The following is a 27,860-nucleotide window of genomic DNA, read 5'->3' as shown; positions in this document are numbered from 1 at the left end:
TGGTGCTGTGGCTCAAGTGGTAGAGCGCTAGCCTTGATCTGAAGAGCTGACGGACAGCGCCCAGGCCCAGAGTTCAGGCCCCATGACTGGACCCAAAAAACAAAACAAAAGAAAAGTATTTGGCAAAATAATACCTTTTCATGATAACAAAACAACACTCAAACAAAGAATAAATGTTACCTCAACCAAACAAAAAAAAAAAAAGAAAGAAAATAGGCAAAGGACATATTAAATGTCCTGTCTCCACAGAAGATATTCAGATAACCAACAACCTTATGAAAAATGTCCAGCATCATTAATCATCATCAAGACCCCAATGAGATATTTCCTTTCACCCATTGGATGGCCAAGATAAGAAATATACAAAGTGACAAGTGCCTATGTGTTGGGTCTTCATCCGTCCCACAAAAGACGGACGGGGTCCGAGGAAAGGTAAGTACGGCGCTCCGGCGCTCGCCGGTTCCCTAGCCTCCCTCAGCCCAGGAGACAATCAGACACAGCGGGGAGCCAAATCCAGCAGGTAGAAAAACTCGTTTATTAACAGAGAGCAGCCCCTTTTTAAAGACAAAGAGGGTGGGTGGTATGGTAAGGGAGGAAGAGGAACCAGTCACTGTCAAGGTCACACCCTATCATTCACCTGAGCCTTCACGGGCTGGTTAGGTACTGATCAGGAGATCAATTGGGGTCTGCCCACTCTACTCTCTCCCAGAGCCATCTTGGCTGGCCATGTGCTCTTCAGTAAATTAGGCTCTGCCCACTCAACCCCCTCCCAGCGCCATCTTTGCTGCCCATGTGCTCCACACCTATGAATATGTATATTGTGTATATGTATATTGTGGATAGGATTGTAAAATGTTGAAGCCTCTGTGGATACAAACATCAGGTGATTCCTCAAAAAACTTACAAGAAGAACTTACAAGAAGTGCTATTCCCACTTCTAGGTATATATCCAAATAAGTGAAAACAGCATCTCAAAGAGATCTTTACATACTCATTGCCATCAACTGAATGTTGAAATCTTAACCTCCCCCCCCATATGTTGCTATTAGGAGATGGAGTCTTAGAGAGAGTCAGCTTGTGAATGTAGAGTCCTTGTGGTATGAATGTCTTCATACAAGGGACTGCTAAGAGTTCTCTTGTGTTCACTCTGCCAAGGTAGGGTACTACTCAAAGACAGCCCTTGCCAAAACCTGATTATACTAGCACTCTGAGTCTAGACTTCCAGCCTCTAGTACTTTAAGGAATAAATTTTTGGGGCTGGGAAGGTGGCTCAGTGGTAGAGCACTTGTCTTGCATGCATGAGGCCCTGGGTTCGTTTCCTCAGCACCACATAAGCAAAAAGAAAAACGCCAGAAGTGGCGCTGTGGCTCAGGTGGTAGAGTGCTAGCCTTGAGCTGAAGAGCTGGGGGACAGTGCCTAGGCCTAGAGTTCAGGCCCCACCAGACCCCCCCCCCAAAAAAAAAGAAAAGAAATAAATTTTTGGCCAGGTGCTGATGGCTCATACCTGTAATCCTACCTACTTAGGATGCTGAGATCTTAGGATCATGGTTTGAAGTCAGTCCAAGTAGGAAAGTCCATGAGTCTCTTTATCTCTAGTTAAATACCAAAATCCCAAAGTGGAACTGTGGCTTAAGTGGTAGAGTGTGAGCCTTGTGCAAAAAAGCTCAAGGACAGTGCCCAGGCCTGGCTCATGAAGGAAGGAAGGAAGGAAAGGAGGGAAGGAAAGAAAAGACAGAAAGGAAGAAAGAAAAAGAAATTAGCTGTTTAAAAGCCTTCCAATTGAAATTTGTTTAAAAGCCTCCCAATTTCTGCTACTTTGTAATAGTAATCTTAACAGTCTGAGTATCTAAATCTCCATCAGTAGATAAGTGGATAAAGAAATTGAAGATTTTTCAGCCTTTAAATAGAAGAAAATCCTGCCTTATGCTACATCATGATGAAACTTTAGGACATTATGGATACTAAGTTATTTCACTTCTGTGACATAGTCAAGCCCATAGAATTAGCCCTTGTAGAATGGTGATTGCCAGGGGGAAGGGTTGTTGGGCAGGGGGTAAATGGGAAGTTGTTCTTTGGGTACAAATTTCAGTCACAGAGGATATTCTGAAGATCTGCTTGCTGGGCTAGGAATATGGCTTAGTGGTAGAGTGCTTGACTAGAATGCATGAAGCCCTGGGTTCAATTCCTTACTACCACATAAACAGAAAAAGCCAGAAGTGGCACTGTGGCTCAAGTGGTAGAGTGTTAGCCTTGAGCAAAGAAGCTCAGGGACAGTGCCCTGGCCTTGAGTTCAGGCCCCAGGACTGGCCAAAAAAAAAAAAAAAAAGTTTGCTATATAACACTGTGCTTCTAGTTATCAATTGTGTGATATATCCTTAAAAATTAAGAGGAAAGAATTATGTATTTTTAACCACAGTGTTATAGTTTGAATATGACATATCCCTACCAGCTCATGTGTTGAATACTTTATTCCTAGCTGATGGTGTTATTTTGGAAGGTTCTAGAAACTTTAGGAGGTTGAGCCTAATTGGAGAAAGTAGGTCACTGGAAGTATGCCTTTGAAACTTATACTTGGTCCCTCCCTCCCTCGCTCTCTTTCTCTCTCTCTCCAAACAAAATTTTGGTGAAAATTAATACTTTGCAAAAACTTCAGAAAAGTGTCCTTTAAACTTCTTAATAATTTAAAGGGAAATAAGTCTATGATGAAGATTAGAGCAAGGATGTTCCTTTCCAGTCAGGTCTGTAGTCCCAGTTGTGCACCAGATAGTGGCTACTAAACTCAAGGAAAGAGGGAAAGGATGAAAGTTATGTAGAAAGGAGAAATGTATATAAACACCACGTTTAAAAGATATATCCAAAGTAGGTGTGGTGGGGCACAACTGTAATCTTGATGTTTAGAAGTTGGAGTCAACTTGGGTTATATAATAAGACTATCAGTTTATTGACTATAACTGATAAGCAATGAAATGTATGTATTTAAGCATGTAGTTTGATAGATTATGTCCAAATCTTAGAAAATAGATGGAAAAGTTTTTAAGAACTACATAAAGTATCTTAGGAGACTGAAGAATCCACTCAAATTATAAAGAAACATACTTTTTTTTACAACCTAGAAAAGGTTGAAAACTTTGATCAGATGAATTACAGAAGGGTGTAATTGGAATCCAGGAGGATGAGATGGACTATGTTGTCATGGTAACTACAAAAAGGGCTCACTGAACACACACACACACACACACACACACACACACACACACACACACACACACACACACGTGGCTCAGGTGAATCGTCTTGGAAGCCTGCAAAGCTCAGCTTCTGCTCCCCAGTATTAAATTTCTGACTGATAATGACCTTATTGTGTTAATAAATTATCATCCCAATAGCTTCAACTTGTTTAAGATGTCAACCTCAGCTTTCCTGAGAAAGAAACTCTATCACAGCCAGTAATTGTTGACTTGGTCATTTTGATGTGCCCTTCCCCGCCCAGATGGTAATTGTCATGGTTGTGAATTGTTGACCCAATAATCTAAACTCCTTGCAATTGCTGGACCTTCTACCCCAGTGACTTTGAGGTGGGTTTGTTGTTGTTTTGTTTTGTTCATTGCTTTTATTCTTTCTTTTTTAATGTTTTAAATTGTTATTATAAAGGTGATGTATGCCTAGGCTGGCTGTGGGTGGCTTATGCCTGTAATCTTAGCTACTCAGGAGGCTGAGATTTGAGGACAGTGGTTTAAAGCCAGCCTGAGCAGGAAAGACCATGAGACTCTTATCTCCAAATAGCCATCTGAAACCGCAAGTGGCACTGTGGCTCAAGTGGTAGAGTGCTAGCCTTGAGCTGAATTGCTGAGGGACAGTGCCCAGGTCCAGACTTCAAGCCCTACAGAAGGGTTTACAGTTATGTTAGTTAAAAAGTTTTTTTTTTTCTTATTGCTGTTGATTGTGGGGCTTGCACTCAGCCTGGGTGCTGTCCCTGAGTTGTGCTCAAGGCTAGCTCTCTACCACTTTGAATCACAGCGCCGCTTCTGGCTTTCTGATGGTTAATTGGAGATAGAGTCTCATGGCCTTTCCTGCCCTGGCTGGCTTCAAACTGCAATCCTTAGATCTCAGCCTCCTGAGTAGCTAAGATTATAGGCATAAGCCACTGAAACCTGTCAAGAGTACATTTCTTTTTTTTTAATTTTTTTATTGTGAAAATACTGTACAGAGGGGTTACAATTACATGGGCAAGATAATGAGTACATTTCTTATCCAGCATTGTAACCTCCTTCGTTGTTTCCCCTTCCCATCCCTTCCCAGCTTCCCCCCGCTCCCTCTCAAGAGTACATTTCTTTTTTGACAGTGTTGCCCCTTCCCTTGCTCTTTCTCAGTTTTTCCATTCTGTGCCCATACACAAGTGACTTTGAGGTTTTTAAATCCCAAAAGGCTTAGGAAGGGTTTGGGGCAGAAAATTAAAAATTGGATGATGTGGCTAGATCAGCTAGTTCTTATCTCTTGCATTCCAGGCTGTCCTGGAGTTGGTAGAAAATTACTTGTGACATCTGGCGACTAGGTAGGGGAGAGCAGCAAGTAACAAAGGCAAGTATGTAAGTTCCTGTCCAGTTAGAAGGTAGACAGGTATGGACATTAGATGGGCAAGCTTCTTACTTCTATTGACCTCCTGGCTCTGGCTAATTTTGAAAGGGCAGGCACAAAGTGGCTGATGTGACATCATCTTCTTTTGCTCCTCTCCATGGTCCTTTGTTTCCCAGACTGGCTGAGTCCCAGGGGTTCCTGGCTATTTCTTTATGAGACTTTTACAGAAGAGCAAGCCTGTCCCCTCCCTGGTTTCTTTCTAGCCTTTGGTCTCATCATGACATTTTCCCTTCTGCATGTGTTTCCACCATGATGCCATCTACTATGATAAGATGCCAAAGGGCCCTTACCAGCACCTCCAAAGACACCAACTTAATCATATGTAGCCCCAAAATATTTTATGAGAACTCTAGGAACTAGTTAAGTCACAGTATCTCAGGCAAACTCAAAGTCAGTAGCAGCTACATTGAACTAGGTAAGAAAATTCATTTTATAGGCCAGGCATGGTAGATACACCTGTAATCTTAGCAGACAGGATGCATAGGAGGATTACAAGTTTAAAGCCTGTTACACCATAAAACCCTATCTCAAACAAAAACAAGATCAACGTCATTTCATTTCACCTACCATAGCCCTGTCCACCAGCCAGCACAACTTGGTGGTATCAGTATAAATGTTCACTTTAAGGCTCTTCCCTTGAGAAGGAAACAATGCAGCCACCTGGCTTTTCAGGAAGTTGCCCCAGGGAATGGCATGTCTTGTCTGTCTCTTGTTCTAAGTTGTGATGACACTGGCATACTTTGAATTCTTGGGTACTTCTGAAAATAACAGAGATGAGAAGTTGGCTCCAGTGCCCAGAAACCATGGAGTGCTTTTAACAGACACAAGACAAAGCCAGAAATTAAAATCTTGTGAAAAGAAATTAGTACCTCTTGAATTGGGACACTGCATGTACAAATCCCAACAAAAAAAGGTTTAAGAAATACCCAAAATTGTTAGCCAGACTGATTGGTTGTTTTGTTTGTTTTTGAAACATAGTCTTACAATGTTGCTTTGGCCAGCCTTGAACTCAGTTTATTCAAATTGGCTTCAAAATGCCAATTTTCCTGCCTCTGCTACTTGAGTGCTAGGATTAAAAGTGTGACCATTGAAGATATCCCTTGTATAAAGACAGTCCACAAAACAGAAAGATATTGTTGAATTGTGTGTGTGTGATGGGGGTGAGGGACACACTGACACACTATTGCTGGGTTTTGAACTCAGGACCCGAGTAATACTCTTAGCTTTTTTACTCAAGGCTGGCATACTGCCACTTGACCATACCTCTACTTCAAGCTTTTGGGTGATTACCTGGAGATAAGTCTCCCGAGACTCTTTGCCTAGGCTGACTTCTAACTATAATACTAAGCATCTTAAATAGCTAGCTTACAGATGTGAACCATCAGTTCCTGGCTGGCTGATTTTTTAAATGCACAACTCCTAGCAAATATAACAAGCCCATGAGAAAAGAGATAAACATGACCCAATGTAAGCTCCAAATAAATTCCAGGAAATGAACCCTAAACAAAATAGAGACAGAAGATACAAAATAATGATTTTCAAGTAGTTCAGTGGGCTACAAGAAAATCCAGATAGATAATTAATTGAGATCAGGAAGTGATATATGACACAATGAGAATGTTATTTTAAAAAAGAACAAAAATTCTGGTGCTGAAAGAACCCAATAACTGAATGAGGAATTTGCTAGAGGTTCACACCAGATATGATAAAGAGAGGAGAGGATCAACACACTTGAGACAGGTCATTTGAAATTATTAAGTCAGAGGGAAAAAAAAAGATGAAAAATGAAGAAAGCCTAAGAAACTTGCTATTAAGTGAAATAATATATGCATCTTACAAGTTCTAGAAGAGAGAAAAAAGTTAACCTAAAAAAATAATGGTAAAAGAAAATCCCCAATATAAGAAAAGAAATGAACATCCAAAGTCAAAAAGTTCAAGGTACCTCTACTATGATTATACGTATTTCAGACATAGAACCAAACTCCCAAAAGTAAAAACAAAACCAACAAGGAATAGTGGCACATGGCTGTAATCCAAACACTTTGGAGGTGGAAGCAGGAGGAGGCTGTGAGTTTTAAAGCTAGGCTGCAAAGTATAGTGAAAATCAGAGAAAATCAAGCTGAGCGCCAGTGGCTCACACCTGTAATCCTAGCTACTCAGGAGGCTGAAATATGACGATTGCACTGAAAAGCCAGCCTGGGCAGGAAAGTCCATAAGACTCATCTCTAATAAAGTACTAAGAAAAAGCCGAAAGTGGAGCTGTGGCTCAAGTGGTAGCGTGCTAGCCTTGAGCACAAAGAGGTTCAGGGACAGTTCCCAGGCCCTGAACTTCAAGCCCCAGGAACAGAAAAGAAAGAAAGAAAGAAAGAAAGAAAGAAAGAAAGAAAGAAAGAAAGAAAGGAAAGAAAGAAAGAAAGAAAGAAAGAAAGAAAGAAAGAAAGAAAGGAAGAAAGAAAGAAAGAAAGAAAGAGAAAGGAAGGAAAGAAAGAAAGAAAGGAAAGAAAGAAAGTGTTAGGTTTTTAAAAGAGGTAGCCGAGTAAGAACAGCACCAGCACGCATGTGGTATTCAGGTAATGGGCAGGTTTATTCAGTAGACCTGCTGGGACCATGCAAGGTGGCACTCCACGTGTCTGGGAAAGGCTTGGGAATGAGAGAGAGCTGGGAAAGAGAGGAAGGAGCTAGAAAAGAGCAGAGAGAGCAGAGAGGAACAGAGAAACAGAGAGAGAGAGAGAGAGAGAGAGAGAGAGAGAGAGAGAGAGAGAGAGAGAGAGGAACAGAGAGGGAGATAGTTAGCAAAGAGAGCTAGAATAGAACAGAGAGAGCATCTGGGCCTGGGCTAGGCCTTATCTAGGGTATGGGCGGAGAAAGGTGTGGTCACATCAAATTCAGATGTGACCTCAGCGGATGCAGATGTGACCTCTTCCAGGTGTCCCAGTTGCCTAGGTAACACAGGTACTGGGTGGAGACTTTGCTGCGAGGAGGGTGGAGTCTGCTTGCCATCCAGGAGTGGACCTTACAGAAAGAAAGAAAGAAAGAAAGAAAGAAAGAAAGAAAGAAAGAAAGAAAGGAAGGAAGGAAGGAAGGAAGGAAGGAAGGAAGGAAGGAAGGAAGGAAGGAAGGAAGGAAGGAAGGAAGGAAGGAAGGAAAGAAAGAAAGAAAGAAAGAAAGAAAGAAAGAAAGAAAGAAAAAGAAAGAAAGAAAGAAAGGAAAGAAAATCAAAGACAAGCCAAAGTGAAGACATACCTATAATCACAGTACTTGGGAAGCGGAGGCAAACTGGGCTACCCAGTAAGACTCTGTTTCCAGAATCTTTTTTTTTTTAATTGGCAATTTCAATTCAAACTTTCATTCTCACCTCGTGCTTAGTAGGTAGGTACTCCTAACAACTGAGCCATGTTTCCATTTCTGTTGTCTGCTGGTAATTTTTGAGGTAGTCTCACTTCCTGCCCTGGCAATGTTCCCGGACATGATTCACTTATGTTAGACTTTCCAGTAGCTAGGATATAACAGGTGTGCACTACCCTACAAACTCTTCATTGAGAAGGAATCTTGTGCATTTTTTGTCCAGTCTGGTGTCAAAGTGCAATCATAATAATCTCAGACTCCCAAGTAGCTAGGATTGTAGATGTAAGTAAGTCATTGGTGCCTGACTCAGAAAACTTTCTTTTTTCCTTTTCCTTTTTCTTTTTCTCTTTCTTTCCTTCTTTCTTTCCTTCTTTCTTTCCTTCTTTCTTTCTTTCCTTCTTTCCTTCTTTCTTTCTTTCTTTCTTTCTTTCTTTCTTTCTTTCTTTCTTTCTTTCTTTCTTTCTTTCTTCTTTTTTAGTATTTTGATACTATGGCTTGAATTCAAGGGCTCATGATTTCCCTTAGCTTATTTGCTCAAGGCTGGTGTTCTGCCACTGGAGCATTATCTGCACTTCTGGATTTTTGTTGGTTAATTGGAGAGAAGAGTCAGATTTGTCTTTCTGGGTTGGCTGTAAACAAAAATCCTCAGATCTCAGCCTTCTGAGTAGTTAGGATTACAGATGTGAGCCACCAGTGCCCAGCTTTGGAACAGTATTTTTTAAAAGCCAAATATAGAATCTTGAAGTCAAGCTTGGCTTGTTAAAACTCTTCACACAAAAAGAAATAGATTACCTAAATAGATCAGTTAAGGAAAATAACAATTTTAATAAACTCCCCAGACAGACACAGTACCATAGATGGGTTCACAGTGAATTCTCCCAGAGAGTTAAAGGATAAATCATGCCAAACTGCTGCAGTCTTTTCCAAGAAATAGGAGACAAAACACTTCCTAAGTCATTCTTTATCATAATACCAGAATCATGGACATTACAAGAAGAAAATAAATTACAAGGGAATAGAAACTTTTTTTTGGGGGGTCCAGCTGTGGGACTTGAACTCTGAGCCTGGGTGCTGTCCCTTAGCTCTTCAGCTCAAGGCTAGCGCTCTACCACTTGAGCCACAGTGCCACTTCTGGCTCTTTTCTTTTTGCTTATGTGGTGCTAAGGAATCGAACTCAGGGCCTCAGGCATGCAAGGCAAGTGCTCTACCACTGAGCCACTTTCCCAGCCCCGGGAATAGAAACTTTATTAAGGAGAAATGTGGTTCTCTTGCTAAATGATAGAAATTATACCCAAGAGAGCTCCAAGATTCAAATAGGTTAGGTCCTTACCTAACCAGCTGTTATTTCAAACGTAACTAGGTGAGGAGTAAGGTAAACTGGTTGGAGTTCATGCTTTGCCTGATGCTGTTCTAGGCAGTCCAAGCTAGGCCTAGAGCCCTAAAGGCAAAAGACGTATCAATATCAATGTTAGGATATATTGTTGTGTTAAATCCCTTCTTCAAACTTTCCTTCCTTCCTTCCTTCCTTCCTTCCTTCCTTCCTTTCCTTCTTCCCTCCTTTCCTCTTTCCTTCCCTTCTTTTCCTTCCCTCCTTACCCTCCCTCCCTCCCTTTCCTTCCTCCCTCTCTCCCTTCCTTCCTTCCTTCTTTCCTTTTCTTTCAATGCTGAGGTCTGGACTCAGGACCATGAGCACACTTCTTGACTTGTTTGCTTGGTTGATACTCCACCCATTAAGCTATGACCTCTAACTCAGCATTTTGTTGGCTTTTTTGGACTTGGAATCTTATGGAGTTTTCTGCCTGGATTAGCTTTGAACAGTGATCCTCCAGACCTAAGCTTCCTTAATACCTAGAATTATGAGTGTGAGCCACCAGCAGCAGGCTTCCTTCTTCCTCAAACTATACATAAGACTGTACATGAACCTCAGACTATTATCCAACTGCCTTTATCCAATGTCTTTACTTGAATGTCTAGTAGACATCTATCTCAACACACCCCAAGCCAAACAACTGATGCCATCTTCCTGAATGTTTCCATTCTCAGTTATTACTAATTTCACTCCTCCAGTCAATCTATGTCTTTTATTTTTTATTTTTCTCAAACCTCACAGCCAGTCTCATCAGTAAACTCATCCCCACTCTGATTATATCTTCTTGTAGCTACTATCACCTCTAACTTGAACAATAACTGTCCTGTGACTGGATTCATACCCGTTTACAACAGTCAGATGAGTCTTTAAAAATGTAAGTTACAGGGGCTAGGAAGGTAGCTCAGTGGTAGAGTGCTTGCCTTGCATGCATGAGGCCCTGGGTTCAATTCCTCAGCACCACATAAACAGAAAAAGACAGAAGTGGCACTGTGGCTCAAGTGGTAGAGTGCTAGCCTTGAGCTGAAGAGTGCCCAGGCCCAGAGTTTGCCCCCCCCCCAATGTAAATTACATTGTGTAACTCCTCTGGTCAATATTCTCTAGTTGCTTTCTAAAGTTCCCATGTGATCTATGAAGTTCTTCATATACATAGCATACATTCTACGTAGCATCAAGCCACTTTTCTGAACTTATCCACATTCTACCCAGGTTCAGTAGCCCAGCTTCCTCCTTGTTCCTCTAATACACTAAACATGATTTTTGCCATAGGTCACTTGAACTGGTCTTGTCATAGGTCATTTGAACAGGTCTTTGTTTAAATGTCATTTCCTCATAGTGGTATTCAAATAATCTAATTTAAAACTGACTTCTGCTGAGCATGGTGGGACACACCTATAATTACAGCACTTAGGAGGCTGAGGCAGGAGGATCTTGAGACCACCTTGAGTTGTATAGTAAAACCTTATCTCAAAAATAAGTAAATAGCTCTTCACCCCTATGATGGCCATCATAATCTATCATTCCCTCTACCCTTAGGTTGTTTCTTTTTAATAACACAAATCACTTTCTGATACTTTGTACTGGTGCTAAGGCTAGAACTTGGGGCCTGGGTGCTGTCCCTGAGCTCTTTTGCCTCAGGGTACTGCTCTACCACTTGAGCCACAGCTCCACTTCTGGCTTTTTGTGGTTAATTGGACATTAGAGTCTCCTGGACTTCTGCCTCAGCTGGCTTCAAACTGTGATCCTCAGATCTCAGCCTCCTGAGTAGGTAGGATTATAGGCATGAGCCACCGGTACCTGGAACTTTATAGCTTTTAATTGCTTATTGTAGTCAATAGAATGTAATTTCCATAACTATAAATCATGTTTTTCTTACTGCTACATCCTTGAAACCTGGAGAGGTGCTCAGTAAATGAATGAAGTGAAAGAATAGCTCTGAAACTGTAGATAAGGCCAGCAATGGCCAGAAACTAAACATAAGATGAAAGTCAGAGTCAGGACCTTAAGAGTGAAAGAGACGCCTGGTAATTTATATAGTCTTTTGTGGTGAATATTAGCTTTCTAAAATGTGTAATGGGAAAGATGGTACAACTCCAGCTAACATTTTAATATCACAACAGATGAAGTAACTGAAGATCAGAAAGGTGAAGTGACTTGTCCGAAGTTATTCAAAATAACAGCAGGAATCTGAAACCATCTGTTTCATCATTTCTAGAACATAGCATAGCATAGAAGGATTCTTGGCCAAGAGTATGTGCTCAGTTAAATGACTGTCATTATAAGAATGAACAATTGTTTCATAACTTCATAGTTAACTTGGTCTCTTGAGAACAGATCGTTATGGGAAGACCAAAGGCACACAAGTATATAAAGCCTTGGACAGGTAAGACAGGAAGGAGCTGCCTAGTGAATACTGAGCATTCAAGTTAGCTAGACCTTAGGATATTGATGAAACATTGTGACAGGCAGTCTGTGATGATCAGAGTATAGTTACAGATGTAGGTTTATCATGGAACAGTGTGGAGCATTATAAGCTGTAGAGTAACTGTGGTCAGAATATTGCTTTAGTAAAATCATTTTAAATACTAGGATCAGAGTTACCAAATTTATTTGTTGTAGAAGTCCCAGTCAAGGGTCTCCTCCAAAGCAATCTGTTCTCTGAATCTCTGGGAGGTTGACAATAAAACATACCTGATCCAAATGTTCACCTAATAGCCACAAGTTGGCAGCAGTGTGCCAATAAATTGATGAAGCAGGCCCCAATTAGGAGTAGTTTCCCTAGTCAAATGTTCCTTGGGCTGTGGCCTGTATCTTCACGTCATAGAAAACAGGAAGAGTTGGAAGACCAATCTGTGTGAAGGAAACCCCAAAGGCCCTGAGGGGTAGGAGAATGTGGAGGTCAGAGGACCAAGTGGCCCAATGGCTGAAGGATATGGATGCAATGGAGTAGGTATAGTGTTAAGAGACTAATCATGAATGACCTTGTATTGTAAGGCTAGAAAAAAATGGACATTATCCTAAGGGAAATAGGGATCCAGGGAAGGTTTATAAATAGGAGAGATGAGTAACTTTGCATTTTATAAAGATCACTAAGACTTCCGCGTGGAAAACACCCAGGGAAAGACCACAAGCAGGAAAGCATAAGAAGGCTGTTGCAGTAATTTTGAGAGAGATTAAGTGGTCTGTACCACCCCCAGAATCTGCAATTGGATTAACAGTAAGACTCAGAAGGAACTCAAAAGCAGACTCATAGGATGAGCAAAAGGAATCACTAAAAATGTAGGGTTAATGTAAAAAGACGATGAATATATTGGCCCAGAATTGTGTTTTCTGCCTAAAACTGCACTGGAGGAACTCAGAACTATTTTGAGTCTAATTCTAGTTCAGCCAACGGTCTTGACCAGATTCGAGTGGAATGCCACTTTATCCTGTACTTGTGGAGACCGCTTTCATGGAGAACTAACAGCTTCCCGGGAGATAAGCACTGGTGGGAGAAGCTCTCCTTTCTGTCAGGAGCTGTAGAAGTCTCAAGAAGTGCGTCTCAAGAAGTGCGAACAACGACCTGAGTTAACTCCATAAACCAGCGCTAAAGCAGTCACGTCCCTCACTTCCGGAGTAAACTGCGCCTCCCGGAAGACAGACGATTGGATTGGATCGTCTCCAGAGGCCAACGACAGCGAGCCCGCCTCTCTCTGCCTCACTGCGGCTCTGATTGGTGGAGACCAGGTGTAGCCCCGCCTCTCAATGAGTAACGGTCGGCTGGGCCATGTCTCGGTCCCCATGTTTCGGCCGAGCTCCGAGCCCCGCGGAAGGGCCAGGGGAAGGATGGACGGTAGTCTGTCTGCGGGCGGTCGAACCTGACCCCAGAGCTACGATGGGGCGCACTGCGGTGCGTATAGAAAGGGCGCCGGGCACCGGAAGCGGTTCCTTCCGGAGCCTTGTGGGCCGCGGCCAGGGGCGGGGCCGGACCGGGCTTCCCGGCGCCCGTGCGTCACCCCGCTGCGGGGAATGGCGGCGCGCGGGGCGTGCGCGCCGGATCCTCGGGCCTTTCCAGACCCGAGCTTGGCCCTGTGGGTCCCAGGGGGCGCACGGGTTTTCTGGCTTTCGGGCCTTAGGCGCCCGCTGGCGCCATCTGCCTTGCCACACGTCCGCGTCACCCCTTTACCTTCCTGGCACCAGCGGTTAGAAGCACCCTGGGCAGTCCTGAGCGCACCCGTCCTCAGGCCCTCCTCCGTCAGCTAGCTAACCGCCTGGGCCCGTCTCAGAAGGCACTCCTCAATCTCACCCCTCCTCTGAGAGGCGGGGAGGCTGGTTCCTGCACGCCCTCGTACCCGTGATACAGGTACGCAGATTTACCAAGCCATCCTCCTTAAGCCAGTTGAATTTTGCCTGTGCGCAGTTATGGAGGCAAATTCCCCCCAGGTTTTGTCTGTTCAACCTCTAGAGACATAGCCCTGGTGCTTTAACTGTTATTTCCGAGCGTCTGCTTTATGTACGCCAAAAAGCCAGAGAAAGGAAATCTGTCTCGTTGGATGGCATTCAGTTGGGTGGAGAAATTCACCATTTGTGTAAAGGATGGAAAGGTAGTGACATGCTACCATTCTTGGAAGAAGTTCAAGTCTTTGGAGGCAGTTCCAAAAACAATAGCCCTAGCTTTGCCTTTCTGGAGGTGCTGCTCTGTCCTGGAGTAGCTCTTGGGGATACCTCTCATCGGGTGAGGGAGGGAGGGGTGTGGTTTCCCGCAAGAGAGATTAATAGGTGAGCTGCTTTGGTTATTCACTGGGCCAAAAGAACGTGGTTCATTTTGTTTGGGGGAAGCAGGACCCCGGGGAAGGAATTGTGCAGTCTAATTGTCAAAAGCAGAGGATTTAGTGTTTGTTGTGGGACTTAGGCACATAGCCTCTTTGAGCCTGTCAAGTGAAGATCAACTTACTATATATTCCAGACAGTGCTGTAGCCTGGCATGATCCCTTGGCAACTTACTGGGTTTTTTATTTTATTAATGCCAGTACTAGAAATTGAGCCACAGCTCCACTTCCTGCTTTTTGCTGGTTAATTGGTGATAAGTCTCACAGAAACCACCCCACCTCGACTTCAAGATTGATCTTCAGATCTCAGCCTCTTGAGTAGCTGGGAGTAACCAGCACAAGCCACCAGCTCTGGGCTAGTTTTTTCAACACCAACTCTATATGCTGTTGGCCTTGGATGCCAAGTTGAAGACTTCGGGTTTTTCTCCAGGTAATAAGATGTCATGAGTTCTAAAGGAGTAGGTATAAATCAGAGGTGCTTGAAAGAACAGGATCCTGAACCAAAATCTCTAAAGCCATTACATTGGTTATAACTTGTTTTCCCCTCATTTCTTCCATTCAAACCTTCCTACCTTAATCCACAATCATTTCAAAACCATATTTCTAAAAACCAGCCATTTATATCTGTTTAAGTAAGTTACAGGAGTGTGTTGGTGTATTTACAAGTTGGTTTGTCCAGATAAGACTATAACTTAGTGTCTGTATTTAATATTGACAACCAAAAATATATATAAATATCTTCCATCTATACATAGCAGGGCAGGAGTGTCCGTGTCTTCAGCAGTGAGTTCTCAGCCTCCTACGGCCCTTCTCTCATGGTGATCCTCTGGCCCTCAGTGCACAGGAGACTAGAACTTGGTAGCCCAGTCTAGCCCTTCCCCTCTCCTCCCTGTACTCCAGTGCTTCCAACTGGTCTTAGGCAAGGAAAGATTAATTTGAGTGGTGGGGTAGGAAGAGATAGGAATGGGCAAATCCTAAAATGGAGCCTGACTCCTAGGGCAAGGAAATCCAGGCCTGCAGAAAGAGGTGACTGTTCCACCTCCAAGGGTAGAAGCTTTGTAGTTCATAGTTCGATTAGTGTGTCCTTGGTCATAGGTCCAGCCCTACAGATTATCTTGGCGAAGAAGGCATTGTGTCTGGATAGGGCTTGGTCCCCACCCTGAGGCACTGGGCTATTCAGGGTGAAGCCTGGGTTGTGGGAACAGGAGATTGGCTGATAAAAAAATAATAACAAAATCAGTAATAAAAAAAATTATAAAACCTGTTGCTTCTCTGAATAGATCTGAGCAACAGTCTTGCTTTAGTTAAAATCCTGGAGCCATTAAAGTCCTGAATATTTTCTGGATATCATTGCTGGCTGATGAAATAAGCCCCAAGCCCGGCTCAGTTGACATCTGTAAGTTTGGAAGTCTCATCCAGCTGCCTGTGCTCCAGAAATATCCTTGGGGCCGCTGGGAATAGGCCGGGCAGGTGATATGGGGCACCTCACACTTGGGAATCAGCCCCCAGAGGGTGGAACAGCTCCTCAGGTGTCTTGTCACTTTGGCTGGCTCCCCCCTGCCGGAAGCCAGAAGCAATCTCATCAAAGGTGCGGCCTTTAGTCTCAGGAACTTTGAAGTAGGTGAAGATGAAGAACAGAATCAGGAGCACAGTGAAGATGATAAAGACGTAGGGACCACACAGTTGCTATAAACAAAACAAAACAGACATGATTGGAATCATGACCCTACACATACATCTTAGCTAAAGCACTTTGGATAAGTCACTTTATATATGGGCATTTGTTATGAAGCAGAATATCCAAGAGCCACTCAGGATGCTGTGATGATTAAGTGAAACTGGATTACACCTGGCCTATGTCAGGCAGATTCCAGGAATGTTGTACAAAGGTAAGGGAAGAACCTAGAGTTGAGGTCAGTGTTTTGAGCCAGGTAATCTGGCTTCTTTCTGAGCCTCAGTTTTCTTCTCAGCATGACTCCTAGTGAGAATGCTGAGAACACATTGCACAGCACAATGGAGTCCTGTATGCAGGCGAGAGACAGTGAGGATACAGACAATGGGGATTCTCACCTCCACATATTGGAAGCACATGCCCACAATGAAATTTGAGGTCCAGTTGGAGAAGCCAGCGACCGCAAAAGCAGCTGGGCGGGGACCCTGACTGAAGAGCTCAGCCACAATGAACCATGGGATGGGGCCCGGGCCCACTTCAAAGAAGGCCACAAAGCCAAAGATGGCCACGATGCTTAGATAGGACATCCAGGGCAGCTGCTCCTGTAGAGTAAGATGAGGGGAGGGTTAGGCTGAAGTGTGGTAGGTAGCATGAGAGGAAAGAGAAGCTGCAAGGGCCCCTCTACACTTTGGACAAGGAGGCAGTAGGCCTGGGGCTGGTCCTGGATTGGCTGTACACTATAGGTCCACTGTGCTATGTATCAGTTTCTTCATAGGAATGATGTTCCTTAGGGTAGTTGCAAGCCTGAGCCCTCCTCTTTGAGAACAATGTGCATGCAGGAGAACCCCCGAGGTTTCCTACTTGTGGCTGCAGAGAAGTCTGCCTCCGGCAAGAGGTTATACAAGAACATTTGGGGAAGAATGGTGTGTATTTTCATGTTAGTAGGCTTGTAAGGTGTCCAGCTCAGTCTGACAAACAAACATGATTCTATGTATAAGCATTCTTGAGGACATTGTGGAAAGTCAAGGACTTTGCTTTCAATCTCAGATCTACTCATCACTTGCCTCATGCCCACTGTCTAGGCAGCCAGAAGACTTTCCAAATAGATAGGTAGGTAGATAGATAGATAGTAGATAACCAGATAGATGTGTGCTTCTATGTGTGAGGGCATGGCATAATTCATAGTGGTCAGTCACAGGCTTGGGGCCAGCAGACCCAAGCACAGTTAGTACTGGGCTTTGGCCTTTATGTGACAGGAAACTCAAGAGATTTCCTCCTCCCTGAAAGGCAAATACAGGATGAACACCCCTAATCTAATTTAAAATGCTCCTAAATGAATAAATACTCCAAAACTATAGCCTTGAGTGCTGGTGACATGAATCCACAAGTGGAAAATTTCATTCCTCATGTAACAGGCTACAGTCCAAATATGTACATATGTTTAGACTTGGGTCCTACCACTAAGATAATTTATTATGTACATGCAATTCAAAGTATCCTGGGGTCTGAACATTTCAGTTATACCTACAGTAGCTCAACTGTACCTCCACATCTGGAGAACAGCATTTAAGAGTAGCATGTTGACTTCTGTGGCGGGGGAGGGTAATATTTTATTTGGTTATTATAAAAAGGAAGATACAGCTAAATGCTGTGAAAGGTTGATATTGGCAAGGCTGTTCCCTGGAGAGATGAGATCCTTTAGGGTCTGAGTTTGTGATACTCTGTCAGGAAACCATCACAAGTTCAAGATAGGATGTGAGAGGATAGAAGAGACAACCTTAAGAGCCCAGGTCTAGTGCCAGCCCAGGATGGCAGAATCAGAGATAGCCTTGCCCACAGGCTTGGGGCTGACAAAGGACTTTGGGGATGCAAGCTGAAGTAGACTTTCCAGACCTCCACCCACCCTGTCTCCTACTCCACAGAGTGTGGTACTTACCAGCAATGCCAGCGCAATGGTCATGAGCACAGCACAGCCTGCCATGCCAGCCAGGCCTATGAGGTGCAGGGTCCGACGGCCAGCTCTCTCCACCACAAAGAGCTGTGGGCAGGGAGAGTGTCATGTCAGTGTCAGAGGCATTCTGCCTAGTTCCTCACAGAACCCATCTACTCAGAGGCTAGCTTTAATGCCTTGGAAGCAGCATTGCCTCCTCCCTGAGGCTCAGACAACTGAGGGGCCAGAGCTGACTCCAGAGCCCAACAGCAGTACAGGAGTTGAGAGCTGGTGGTGGCCTTGGAGACCAGATAGCTGAGCATCCTAGCTGCAGCCTAAAACAGCATTTACCATTTCACATCTGTATTAGCTGTGCAGTGTGAGAAATCAATCTCCCCAGCTGTTGAGGATGAAAGAACACTTAGGGAGCATGTGACACAAGCCTGGCTCCCTGCCAGTGTTATCATTCTGTCATAAGGGCCTCGAGGCCTCAAGCTGGACACTGGCTGCTGGCGGAAAAGCAGAGACTCACCGATACGACAGTGAAGGCCGTGTTCACGATGCCCGAGCCAATGGTGGCATATACAGGCTGCTGTACTCCCGCCTTCTCGAAAATGCTCGTGGAGTAATAGAACACCTGCCACACAGAGACATTGTTGAGACTTGGCTAGGTACTGTGGCCTTCTCCTGCCTCTGTACCAGTGTGGGTGGGACACAGGGTGAGGGAAGAAGAGGACAAATGTTTCTCAGGTAGACAGATGGACACTGTACCATTCACCTTATGTACTTGGATTCAAAGGGGAAACCTCTCCTTTGGCCAAGGCTTGTTTGGGACCTGATCACAGTGGACACTTGAGCCTGAGCCTGGCTAGGGCCACAGGAAGGGGTGGGTGGGGGCACTCACAGCGTTGATGCCTGACAGCTGCTGGGACAGCTGCAGCACCACAGCGATGAGGATGGGCTGGCGGTAGGCGGGCGAGCGGAACAGCTCCAGGATGGTGACCTTCTTCTCCCGCATCATTTGTCGGCTCTCCTCCTTCATCTCCTGCAGGTCACGGGTCACATCAGCTGTCCCGCGCAGCTTCTTCAGCACTGGTGAGACCAAAGAGAAGGTGGGTTGGCTCAGAGTGGGAAGAAGGCCAGGGCTCAGGGTACAGGGAGGAGGGCAGGGCCTGGCCCGTACCACTCTTGGCCCGGTTCTCCTCGTTGCGATTGATGAGCAGGAAGCGGGGACTCTCGGGGCAGAAGGGCAGCAGGATGCACTGCAGCAGGGCTGGGATGAAGATGACACTCAGCAGCAGGGGCCACAGATCCTCGTTACCCATGATGGAGTCCAGGCCGAACACCTGGGGGAACCAGGGGCTGTGAGCGCCCCTGCCCTGGCCCCTCCTCCCAGGCCATCCCACCTTTCCCATAGGGAAAGAGCACTGGTCATAAAGGCTCTTCTACTAACATGAGGCTTGGTCTCTTTGAACCATGTTTCCTTATCTGTAACATGAGGGAAATAGGACCTCCTATATTACTCCAAGAACAAATGACAAGGCTACAGATGTGTCCAGCACAGAGTGGGGGGGGGGGGACTGTTATTCTTAGGAGGATTTTAGAGATAGGGATGGAGGAAACTGCTGGAGAGAGGTATAGTATATGTAAAAACCTGGAAGCAGGAAGAGAGACTGGCATTTTGATGCAACAGTGGAGCTGCTTGTGGCTAGAGACCCAGAGTGAGATGAAAGGGAATGAAAAGGACCAAGGGATCTTGCTCTTTGGCTGGGATGGCTTGTATGTTCTCTTGGACCTGTCTGCCATTCCCTTGTTTTGAAGGGGCTTCAGATGACTGATTAAGAGCTCTGCTGAACTACAGATGAAGGCCACTGAGACAGAGTAAGGACCATGCCAGGCAGGTAGATCTAAACTTACCTGGGCAATGAGGATGCCAACGACGATGCCCAGCTGATGCAGGGTTCCCAGGGCCCCACGAAGAGCTGTAGGTGACACCTCCCCGACATACATGGGTACGAAGCCTGTGGTCAGGCCACAGTATACACCAATGATGAAACGGCCCAAGATCAGCATCTCAAAGGACTTGCCCAGTTTCGAGAAGCCCATGAGCACAGCAGACAGGAAGGCTAGCAGGTTCATCATGAGCATGGAGTTCCGCCTAGGGGTGAGTCACAGGTCAGGTGGGTCCCTGGATCCCCTGATTCTCCAAGGGTTGGGCCATAGATAGTAAATATCCTGCAATAAGCAGGGAAATAGCCCCCACTTTCTACCCCCATCCAGAACCTTTGGGACAGGAGGATATAGATGCCCCTAGGGCACAGCCAGCATGCTCTGGCTTACCGGCCAAAACGGTTAACGAAGAGGCCCACAGAGAAAGAGCCGATCATGCCTCCAACAGAGAAGATGGCCACGGAGAGGGACCAGAGTGTGGTGAGTGTGGCCGGCAAGATGGGCTCCCCGTAGCGATGGACCCATGTCAGGTTGTAGAACTCTTCAATCACCTGCAGGAGAGAAACAGCCTGTGTGAGTCTGCAAGACCAAGGCCCACATGCTTCTGCCTCAGAAGATCATTTTAGCATAAGATGCACAGCTGTGCAGAAACCTTTTCCCATCTTCCCTTTTTTGTTGGATCTCACTATGTAGCTCAGCCTGGCCTTTAACTTGAGAGCTTATTTGGCGGTTCTAGTAGGAGAGTGCAGCTACTTGTATACCCTTGACTGAAGACCGGTCCTCCTCTATCAGGGATGGTCATCCTCTTCGACCAAGTGCACAGCTTCGGGAGGGACACACATGGAGTGGTGAGGGAGAAGAGGACACCCGCCTAGCCAGCCAGATCAGCCGAATCAACCCTGGTGATCAATGGGGTGACAGATGTCGCATCCAGATCGCCCTCACATCCCTGGTCTTGAACTTCAGATCCTTCTTTGCCTCAGCCAGCTGAGTGCTGGGATTACACCTGTCCACTACCACACCTGATTGGCTTTCCTCCTTTTTGTGGTCTCAGTTTCCTCATGTAAGAAATAAGAGCTGGACATGAGCCAGCTCTCATTCTTTCCCTAGGTATTTCACATTTAAAAACACAACCTTCTGCAGAGGAGGTAACAAATGACAATGGAACAAGTTTAGTAGCACAGTACACAGTAAGAGGTACTGGGAGAAAATGTTTCTCCCCACTTGTCCCTTTTCTGATAGAGGTGCCCTGAGGTCCAGCTCCTGCCTCTGGGCCCTCTCTGTCCTCTGCCCCTTGTGGGAGGAAGCACAGCTGGACAGACAGCCTGCCATTCTGTGGGAAATGCATACTCACTTTGCACGTAAGAGCCTGGTATGATCAACTCACACAATTTCTTATGGCTGGATATGATGCTGAAGGACCTATGGCTACCTCCCCTCTCCAGGTGTCCAGCTGGGAGGCTTGGGGACAGGCTCTGGACAAGGAAGCAGTTCCAGGAACTGAAAATAACCTATCCTGGTCTCGACCCGCCCACTTGCTCTGCCCCTAGCCCAGGGAGGGCTTGGCTCGTTGCCTAGGATGTGGTCAGGACAGGCAGCACTGGTTCTCAGCATACTCACCACACTCTCTGGTATCACTGACACACACCCCGAGCCACAGGACTAGCTAGACCCACCCAGCGCACATGGAGCCAGTCCCGGCCCCACAGGCAGAGAAACAGCTTTCTGTGCACACATCCCATCTCACACAAACACATGGCTGTGCTCACTAGCCTGAGAGTTCTTGGTGTGCCCCCCACCCTCATAGTTCACAACCCATCTGGGTATCCCCACTGCACATTGCAAGCTCATGCACACCAGGCAGCACACATCTTCCTTATCATCCTTACCCTTCCCCTCCCATCTTCTCCCAATCCAAAAGGGCCTAGCAGGAGAAAATCTAATTGGGAGCCACATTTGCCAAAGGGGAAATCAAAGGAAGTCCCTAAAATGCTCAGTGATTATACTGGGTCCTTGGCCTCTAAGCATTTTTATTCTTGCCCTGCTGCCATGCACATGACTTGTTCCAAGTCTAGAGACACCTCAGGCCAGGATCTAGGGGGTTAAGTAAGACTGCCTGGAGATGGGCATCCTTAAGCATTCTATTAAAGGAAGCTAGATAGAGCAGTGATCAGGAACCTGGGTTCTGAATCTGAATACAGTCAAATTTAGATCCCATTTGTTCCTTATTTCCAGTGTTACCATAGGTGAGTTATTTCATCTCTGTGTTTCAACTCCCTCATCTCTAAAATGCAGATATTAGTAACAGGCATGCATCACTTAACAATGGGGATACATCCTGAGTGGTTATTAGGTGATTCCATTGTGCAAACATCAGAGTGCACTTTAAACACAAACCTACACAGTTTATGCCTGTTGATGCAATCAAGAGACATGGTAAACACAAGTGTAAGGCTGCTGCTGGTGGAGCACAGCAGACTTGTTTTATAATAGAAGGAATGAAGTCTAAAATAATGGTAACCATGCACTGAGGACGCTCATGCCTGTAATCCTATCCACTCAAGAGTCTGAAATCTGAGGATTGTGGGTGGAAGACAGCCTAGGCAGGAAAATCTGTGAGACTTATCTCCAATTAACCACCAAAAGCCAGAAGTAGAGGTATGGCTCAAGTGGTAGGGTGCCAGCTCAGGTACAGCACCCAGGCCCTGAATATGATAAAAAAAAAAAAAAAAAACCCACCATAGTACATCTATAAACGGTCAGTCAGTCACTATTACAAACAATCATTATTATTACCATACTTAAGAGTACTGGATATTGTACACTTACATGAGTAAAACTTTTTTTTTGTTGTTGTTGGTTGTGGGGCTTGAACTCTGGGCCTGAGTGCTGTCCCTCAGCTCTTCAGCTCAAGGTGAGCACTCTACCACTTGAGCTACAGCGCCACTTCCAGTTTTCTGGTGAGATAAGAGTTTCACGGACTTTCCTGCTTGGGCTGGCTTTGAACCTCGATCCTCAGATCTCAGCCCCCTGAGTAGCTAGGATTACAGGCGTGAGCCCACGGGTGCCTGGCTATGAGTAAAACTTTTATATAACTGGTAACACAGTAGGTTTGGTTATACCAGCATCATCAGACATGAATATAGATTGTGCCATGAGGTTATGTTGTTGCTAGGTCATAGGTAGTTGTTTTGTTTGTGGTGCTGGAGATGGAACCCAGGGGACCCTGACATATGCTAGCCCAATGTTCTATACCCCAGCTCCATTAAATTATATTAAGGGACCAGAACTGTGTATTTATTAGTCTACCATCAACTGATGGAATGTCAACATGTGGCACATGACAGGACCCACTTCAGTGATTGCTTATGGGAAATTTAAGAAATGCCCTTACAGTGCTTCTACAGTTTGGGGTACACTAAAGTCACCCCATTATACTGATACCAGCCCCTCAAGGCAGTACAGACTATTGACGAAGACGAACCAAGCCTTTGTGCCATGATAGGAAGTTTAAGCTCCTTCTGTGGATTAATCCTGTCTCCCCTACCTGCTGTTTTCTTCTTTCTATCTACCCTCGGTGCATGGGCTGAACCTTTGCTCTGTATCCCCACCCTCCCTGCTTTGGATGCTATTATTCCTGCCTCTGTTATCCAGCCCCAAGGTTCCATGAGTACCAGGAACTAGAGAGGGTCTAGAACCAGTGCCGACACACACTTGTGAAAGGATGAGTTGATGAACAAAGGATCTTAGGCTCTTCTAGATGTACTTGGTTTTGCTGAAGGCAGAGACCAGACATGATTTTGACAAACAAAATAGAATACTTACGTTTTTCAAGGGACAAAACTAACTCCACAGAAGGGCTGCTGGGAAGCAAAATGCCATATTTATCAGGCTCCACAGAACAAGCTGTTCTGGATAAGGGAGCTGCATAGATAAGTGTCTCCCAGTCCTCTGAAGGCCCAAACTTCCCTGATCCACCATCAATAACCAGACTTACAAGCCTGGTTCTAGGGTGATGGCATCCTTAGGATTCTCTTTGGGGACAAGGAGAGATACTTGTCTATGGGACGATTGCTCCTGATGGCTTTGCTTTAATTTTTCGTTGAGACTAGAGTTTAAATTCAGAGGCTTGAGCTTGTTTGGTTGACTTTCTACCACTTGAGCTACTCCTCCAGCCCTGCTTTTTGCTGGTCACTTTGGAGATCGAATCTTAAGAACTTTCTGCCTTGGTTGACTCAAAACTGCTATCCTGGTTCTCAGCCTCCTGAGATTAGAGGTGGGTGGGCCACCAGCACCCAGCTTTGTTTTTGTTTTGGTCTGGCTATGTTGTAACCCAGGCTGGCCTTGAACTTAATATCCTCCTTAACCTCCTGGAGTGCTAGGATTACAAGTGTGTGTCAGCCACCATGTTCGTTCACTTTTGCCTTGTGTGTTCCACAGGTCTCAGGGTTTCCCCTGTTTTCTGAGGTTCAGAGGCTCTATACCCCTTTGAAATGGTGCCAATGGGGCTTGTTTGTAAGGCTGTGGCTGAGGTTTCTGTTTTGACAGCTCAGGTCTTGACTCTCCTTGAGATGTAAAAACAGCTGATAAGAACTCAGAGGAAGTGGCGCTGTGGCTCAAGTGGTAGAGTGCCAGCCTTGAGCTGAAGAGCTGAGGGACAGCGCCCAGGCCCAGAGTCCAAGCCCCACGACTGACCAAAGAAAGAAACAACAACAAAAAATCTCAGGGACCCATCCTCAGGTATGTGGGTTCCTCTGTCTTGGGATTAAGTCAGGGGAACCAAATCTCACCCAGGGCTAGCTCCTGATGCTCAGACTTGTTTATTGGAGCTAAGAAAGGGCCCCGGGTGAGTAGTACTTGTTGGGGAAAGGGAGGGTCCTGGTCTGCTCAAGGAGGAACTTGTCACGTTGTTGGCCTGCTAACAACTGATAGGCTACCAGAGATCTCATACAAGTTAAGACCCTCACAGAGTAAGAGGGCAGATACTCCCTTGATAACATGGGGGTGGGAGGTACTCCGTGCAAGGAGGTCCCCAGGTGGAGCTGGCTTGTGGGTGGCTATCAGTCACTCAAAAGCCCTCCTATAAGAACAGGAAGTCTACATTATGGCTAAGGGCATCTTGAGAATCCCTGTGCCACCCTTTATCAGGCCCAGGGACTGTGGTGAGGACCACGTGTTTGACCACCCATGGAGGAAGTCCTCACTTCCTCTCCATTTCTGAGCAGTATCTATAGATGGAGAAGAGGCATAACCCGCCACTGGGCTCATAGATTGAGCTGTTACTATTATGAGAGAGAAGCCATTGCCTTCAGGGGAACAAGAAAGAATTTCCACTTTTATATAGCCAGGAGAAAAATCAGTACACTGAGGACTATTGTGTAAGGAAGAACCTGAAAGAACCAGGGTCTTCTCTGGGGACCCCAACAGGTCTGCAGTCACAGAGAGTAGAGGCCAACTTTCTAGGTTTCTAGGATGACACTGTCCATCTTACAGGTGGTGAGTGCCTTATCTGTGGGAAGCATGAAAGTCAGTGATCCAGTACAGAGGCAGGCAACATTTCCAATAAAAGGTTAGTTAAGACCTATTAGGGAGGATGTGAGGCTAGCTACATACAGCTTCTGTCACTTATTTTTCCTAAAACCCTTTTAAATTGTGAAACCATACTGAACACACACAAATACTTGCTGGATTTGGCTACTCAGCTGACCTTTGACCTATTCTGTACTATTGCCAAGTGGCTTGTCTACTAACCTGATTGATCCTACCATCTTTCCCTGGACCCTCTACCCAGGAGGCTCAGTTCTTCTATGTTATCCTTAACAAGATTCCCTGGGCCAGATAACCAAGGCAGTACTTTGTCTGCCCTCCTTCCTTTTTCCTAGATGTTCTATAGGGATGCAAAGGTTCAACAGTTAAGTTTTCCTTTCCTTCCTCAGTTAAGAAGAAAGGTCCAGCTTGTCTAGCTCATTCCCTCAGCCTGGCCTTGACCCCCATTCCCAGAATCTCCTCCCTTCCAGTTGGAGCTGGTCCTGTGTCTTCCTTCCCCTGGTTCAGCCCAGAGTTTATGTCTCCATGGCAATCAGCCATACCCCCAGAGTCAGCTGGGGGTTCAGAAACAGATGTTCCAGGTGGGGTTGGACAGATAGTCCCACCCACTGTGTCCTCTGGGGCCTTTCTCTGGGACATGGGGTAAGAGGCCCAGGATGGAGCTAGAAACTGGACCCTAACCCACAACAGAGGACCAGACCACCCAGGCTGTTTCCCTGGAGGAACCCTGACATGGCCCATATCCAAGTCAAAGCCAAGCCTCTGCTCTGGCCGCAGCAGCCTCCTCCCTGGTCCATGGCCTCCAGGGTCTCCTGTGCAGAGGCAGGAGTTTTCATCTCACAGTGGCAGCCTTGTGCAGAGCCCTTCCCAGCCCTTAGGATGAAGTGTCCCCTCCCCCACGCTGTGACTCATGTGCTCTTCCTCTGGCAGACACAGCGACACTCCCACAGGACCTGGACACCCGAAGCCTCCATGCTTTTTGCTTGAACTTTTTCCTTACACATAGTCACCCTGAAGTGAATGCAGGTCCTCCTCTAGAAAGCCCTCCTTTCTATCACAGTGCTTCCTTCTCACATGGGGGCCACTCACACCGCCTCTCCCAAGAGGACAACTGCTCATGGGCAGACTTTTTTTGGGGCTTGAACTCTGGGCCTGGGTGCTGTCTCTCAGCTCTTTAACTCAAGGCTAGTGCTCTACTGCTTGAGCCACAGGGCCACTTCCAGTTTTCTGAGTGGTTTACTGGAGGTAAGAGTCTCATGGACTTTCCTGCTTGGGTTGGCTTTGAACTGTGATCCTCAGATCTCAGCCCCCGGAGTAGCTAGGATTACAGGCATGAGCCAGGGGTGCCTGGCCAGACACATTTTTTTTTTTTTTTTTTTTGCTGTTACACTGGCATCTAGTGGGTAGAGGCTGAGGTTGCTTTTCCACACCCTACAGAGTATACAATTCAATACCAAAGAATTCTACAGTTAAAACAAAAAACAACAATAACCAAGAACAGTGCAAAAGTCGAGAAACCTTGCTATATGGGGCCAACCACCTTCTCTGGTCCAGGCATCCTCATTGTCTACAGACAGCTGAGGTTCCATGTACTTGCTCTAGGCTGAACTTGAACACAGAGGGCTTGAGTCATCTGTGTCATTGGTGCCCAGATCAGGGCTGGAGAAAGGATTATCGTTAGCTGAAGAACAAGCCATGAATCTTAACCACGGGGCTTAATAAGTGATGGGACTGTGACAGGATGTGATGGTGGAACAGAATTATGAAACTGCAGGAAATGTTGAGACACTGGTAAATGACTGAGCCTGAGTCAGCTCTGAACTCAGAGCATAAAGGATGCAGCTGGGTGACAGTTTAGGTATGTGAATGGCTGCTTAGGTGCCCAGCTTCTTTAGAGGTCAAAGGCTAGATAAGCCTGACTCCCTCCATTCAGGTCCCAGCTCTGCCACTTTACTACCTGTGTCATTGGTTTAGCTGCTTAAAACCTCTATACCTTAGTTTCTTATAAAACATGGTTTATGGTACCTCCTAATGGAGTTATTATGAGGGACAATTGAATTACCGTTTTGAAAGCTTTTAGATCCATGTCTGGCATGAAGATAAGAGTCTGTGGTAATGGGAAAGAGAGAAGCCAGGACTCTTTAGATCCTGGCAGAGTTCAAGGAGAGGCTGCCTGCCTGGAGCCCAGCTCAGCTGAGAGCTTGGGACGGAAGGCAGGTCTTGCCTTTAGCTCTGTCCAGTTCCTGTCTGGCAAGCCTCACCTCTATGGACGGGGGTCCTCTCTTGTCAAACAAGGAGGGCTGTGCCAGTTGCCTTATTCTGAGACATGCTGGTCACTGCCCCTTGGTGAGGACTTCATTTCCCAACCACCTGTAGTTATTTCTGGTGGAGACTGTCCCACTGGGAGAGAGGCAGTATGGAGGTACCCCAGAAGAGGGGCCAGAATGCCCTTCTCTCTACTTGGGAAGATAGTTTCAGCCTGCCCGCTTTTTAGGGCTGCTGAGAAGAGGTAATTTAAGGGTAGGTTCTGTGTAAACATTTAAGATAATATCATTATTAATTAACCACTTCCAAGAGGAAGCCCTTCAGGCAGTCCTGTTTTATGGC

General features: G+C 45.7%; 1 protein-coding gene and 1 long non-coding RNA gene across 2 annotated transcripts in view; one reads left to right on the top strand and one right to left on the bottom strand.

Annotated features, from left to right (window-relative positions):
* The first annotated feature begins 13,342 nt into the window (after nt 1-13,342).
* Nucleotides 13,343-27,860, top strand: part of LOC138803452 (uncharacterized) — a 33,365-nt gene continuing 18,847 nt past the window's right edge. Inside the window, exon 1 of the long non-coding RNA XR_011364946.1 lies at nt 13,343-13,688. This is a non-coding gene — a long non-coding RNA (uncharacterized lncRNA). The remainder of the gene's footprint in view (nt 13,689-27,860) is intronic.
* Nucleotides 14,755-27,860, bottom strand: part of LOC138803449 (solute carrier family 2, facilitated glucose transporter member 1) — a 31,332-nt gene continuing 18,226 nt past the window's right edge. The window contains exons 3-10 of the mRNA XM_069987484.1: nt 20,097-20,257; nt 19,674-19,914; nt 18,940-19,102; nt 18,661-18,848; nt 18,289-18,393; nt 17,763-17,864; nt 16,225-16,428; nt 14,755-15,840 (exon numbers count right to left, since the gene is read on the bottom strand). Coding sequence (XP_069843585.1) covers nt 15,640-15,840; nt 16,225-16,428; nt 17,763-17,864; nt 18,289-18,393; nt 18,661-18,848; nt 18,940-19,102; nt 19,674-19,914; nt 20,097-20,257 — 1,365 coding nt within the window. The 3' untranslated portion in view covers nt 14,755-15,639. The remainder of the gene's footprint in view (nt 15,841-16,224; nt 16,429-17,762; nt 17,865-18,288; nt 18,394-18,660; nt 18,849-18,939; nt 19,103-19,673; nt 19,915-20,096; nt 20,258-27,860) is intronic.

The sequence above is a fragment of the Dipodomys merriami genome, unplaced genomic scaffold (assembly GCF_024711535.1).
Source record: "Dipodomys merriami isolate MVZ:Mamm:240054 unplaced genomic scaffold, mDipMer1.0.p SCAF_34, whole genome shotgun sequence".
Taxonomy (NCBI): domain Eukaryota; kingdom Metazoa; phylum Chordata; class Mammalia; order Rodentia; family Heteromyidae; genus Dipodomys; species Dipodomys merriami.
Note: the sequence above shows the minus strand (reverse complement) of the source record. Positions and strands in the feature narration are given on the sequence as shown.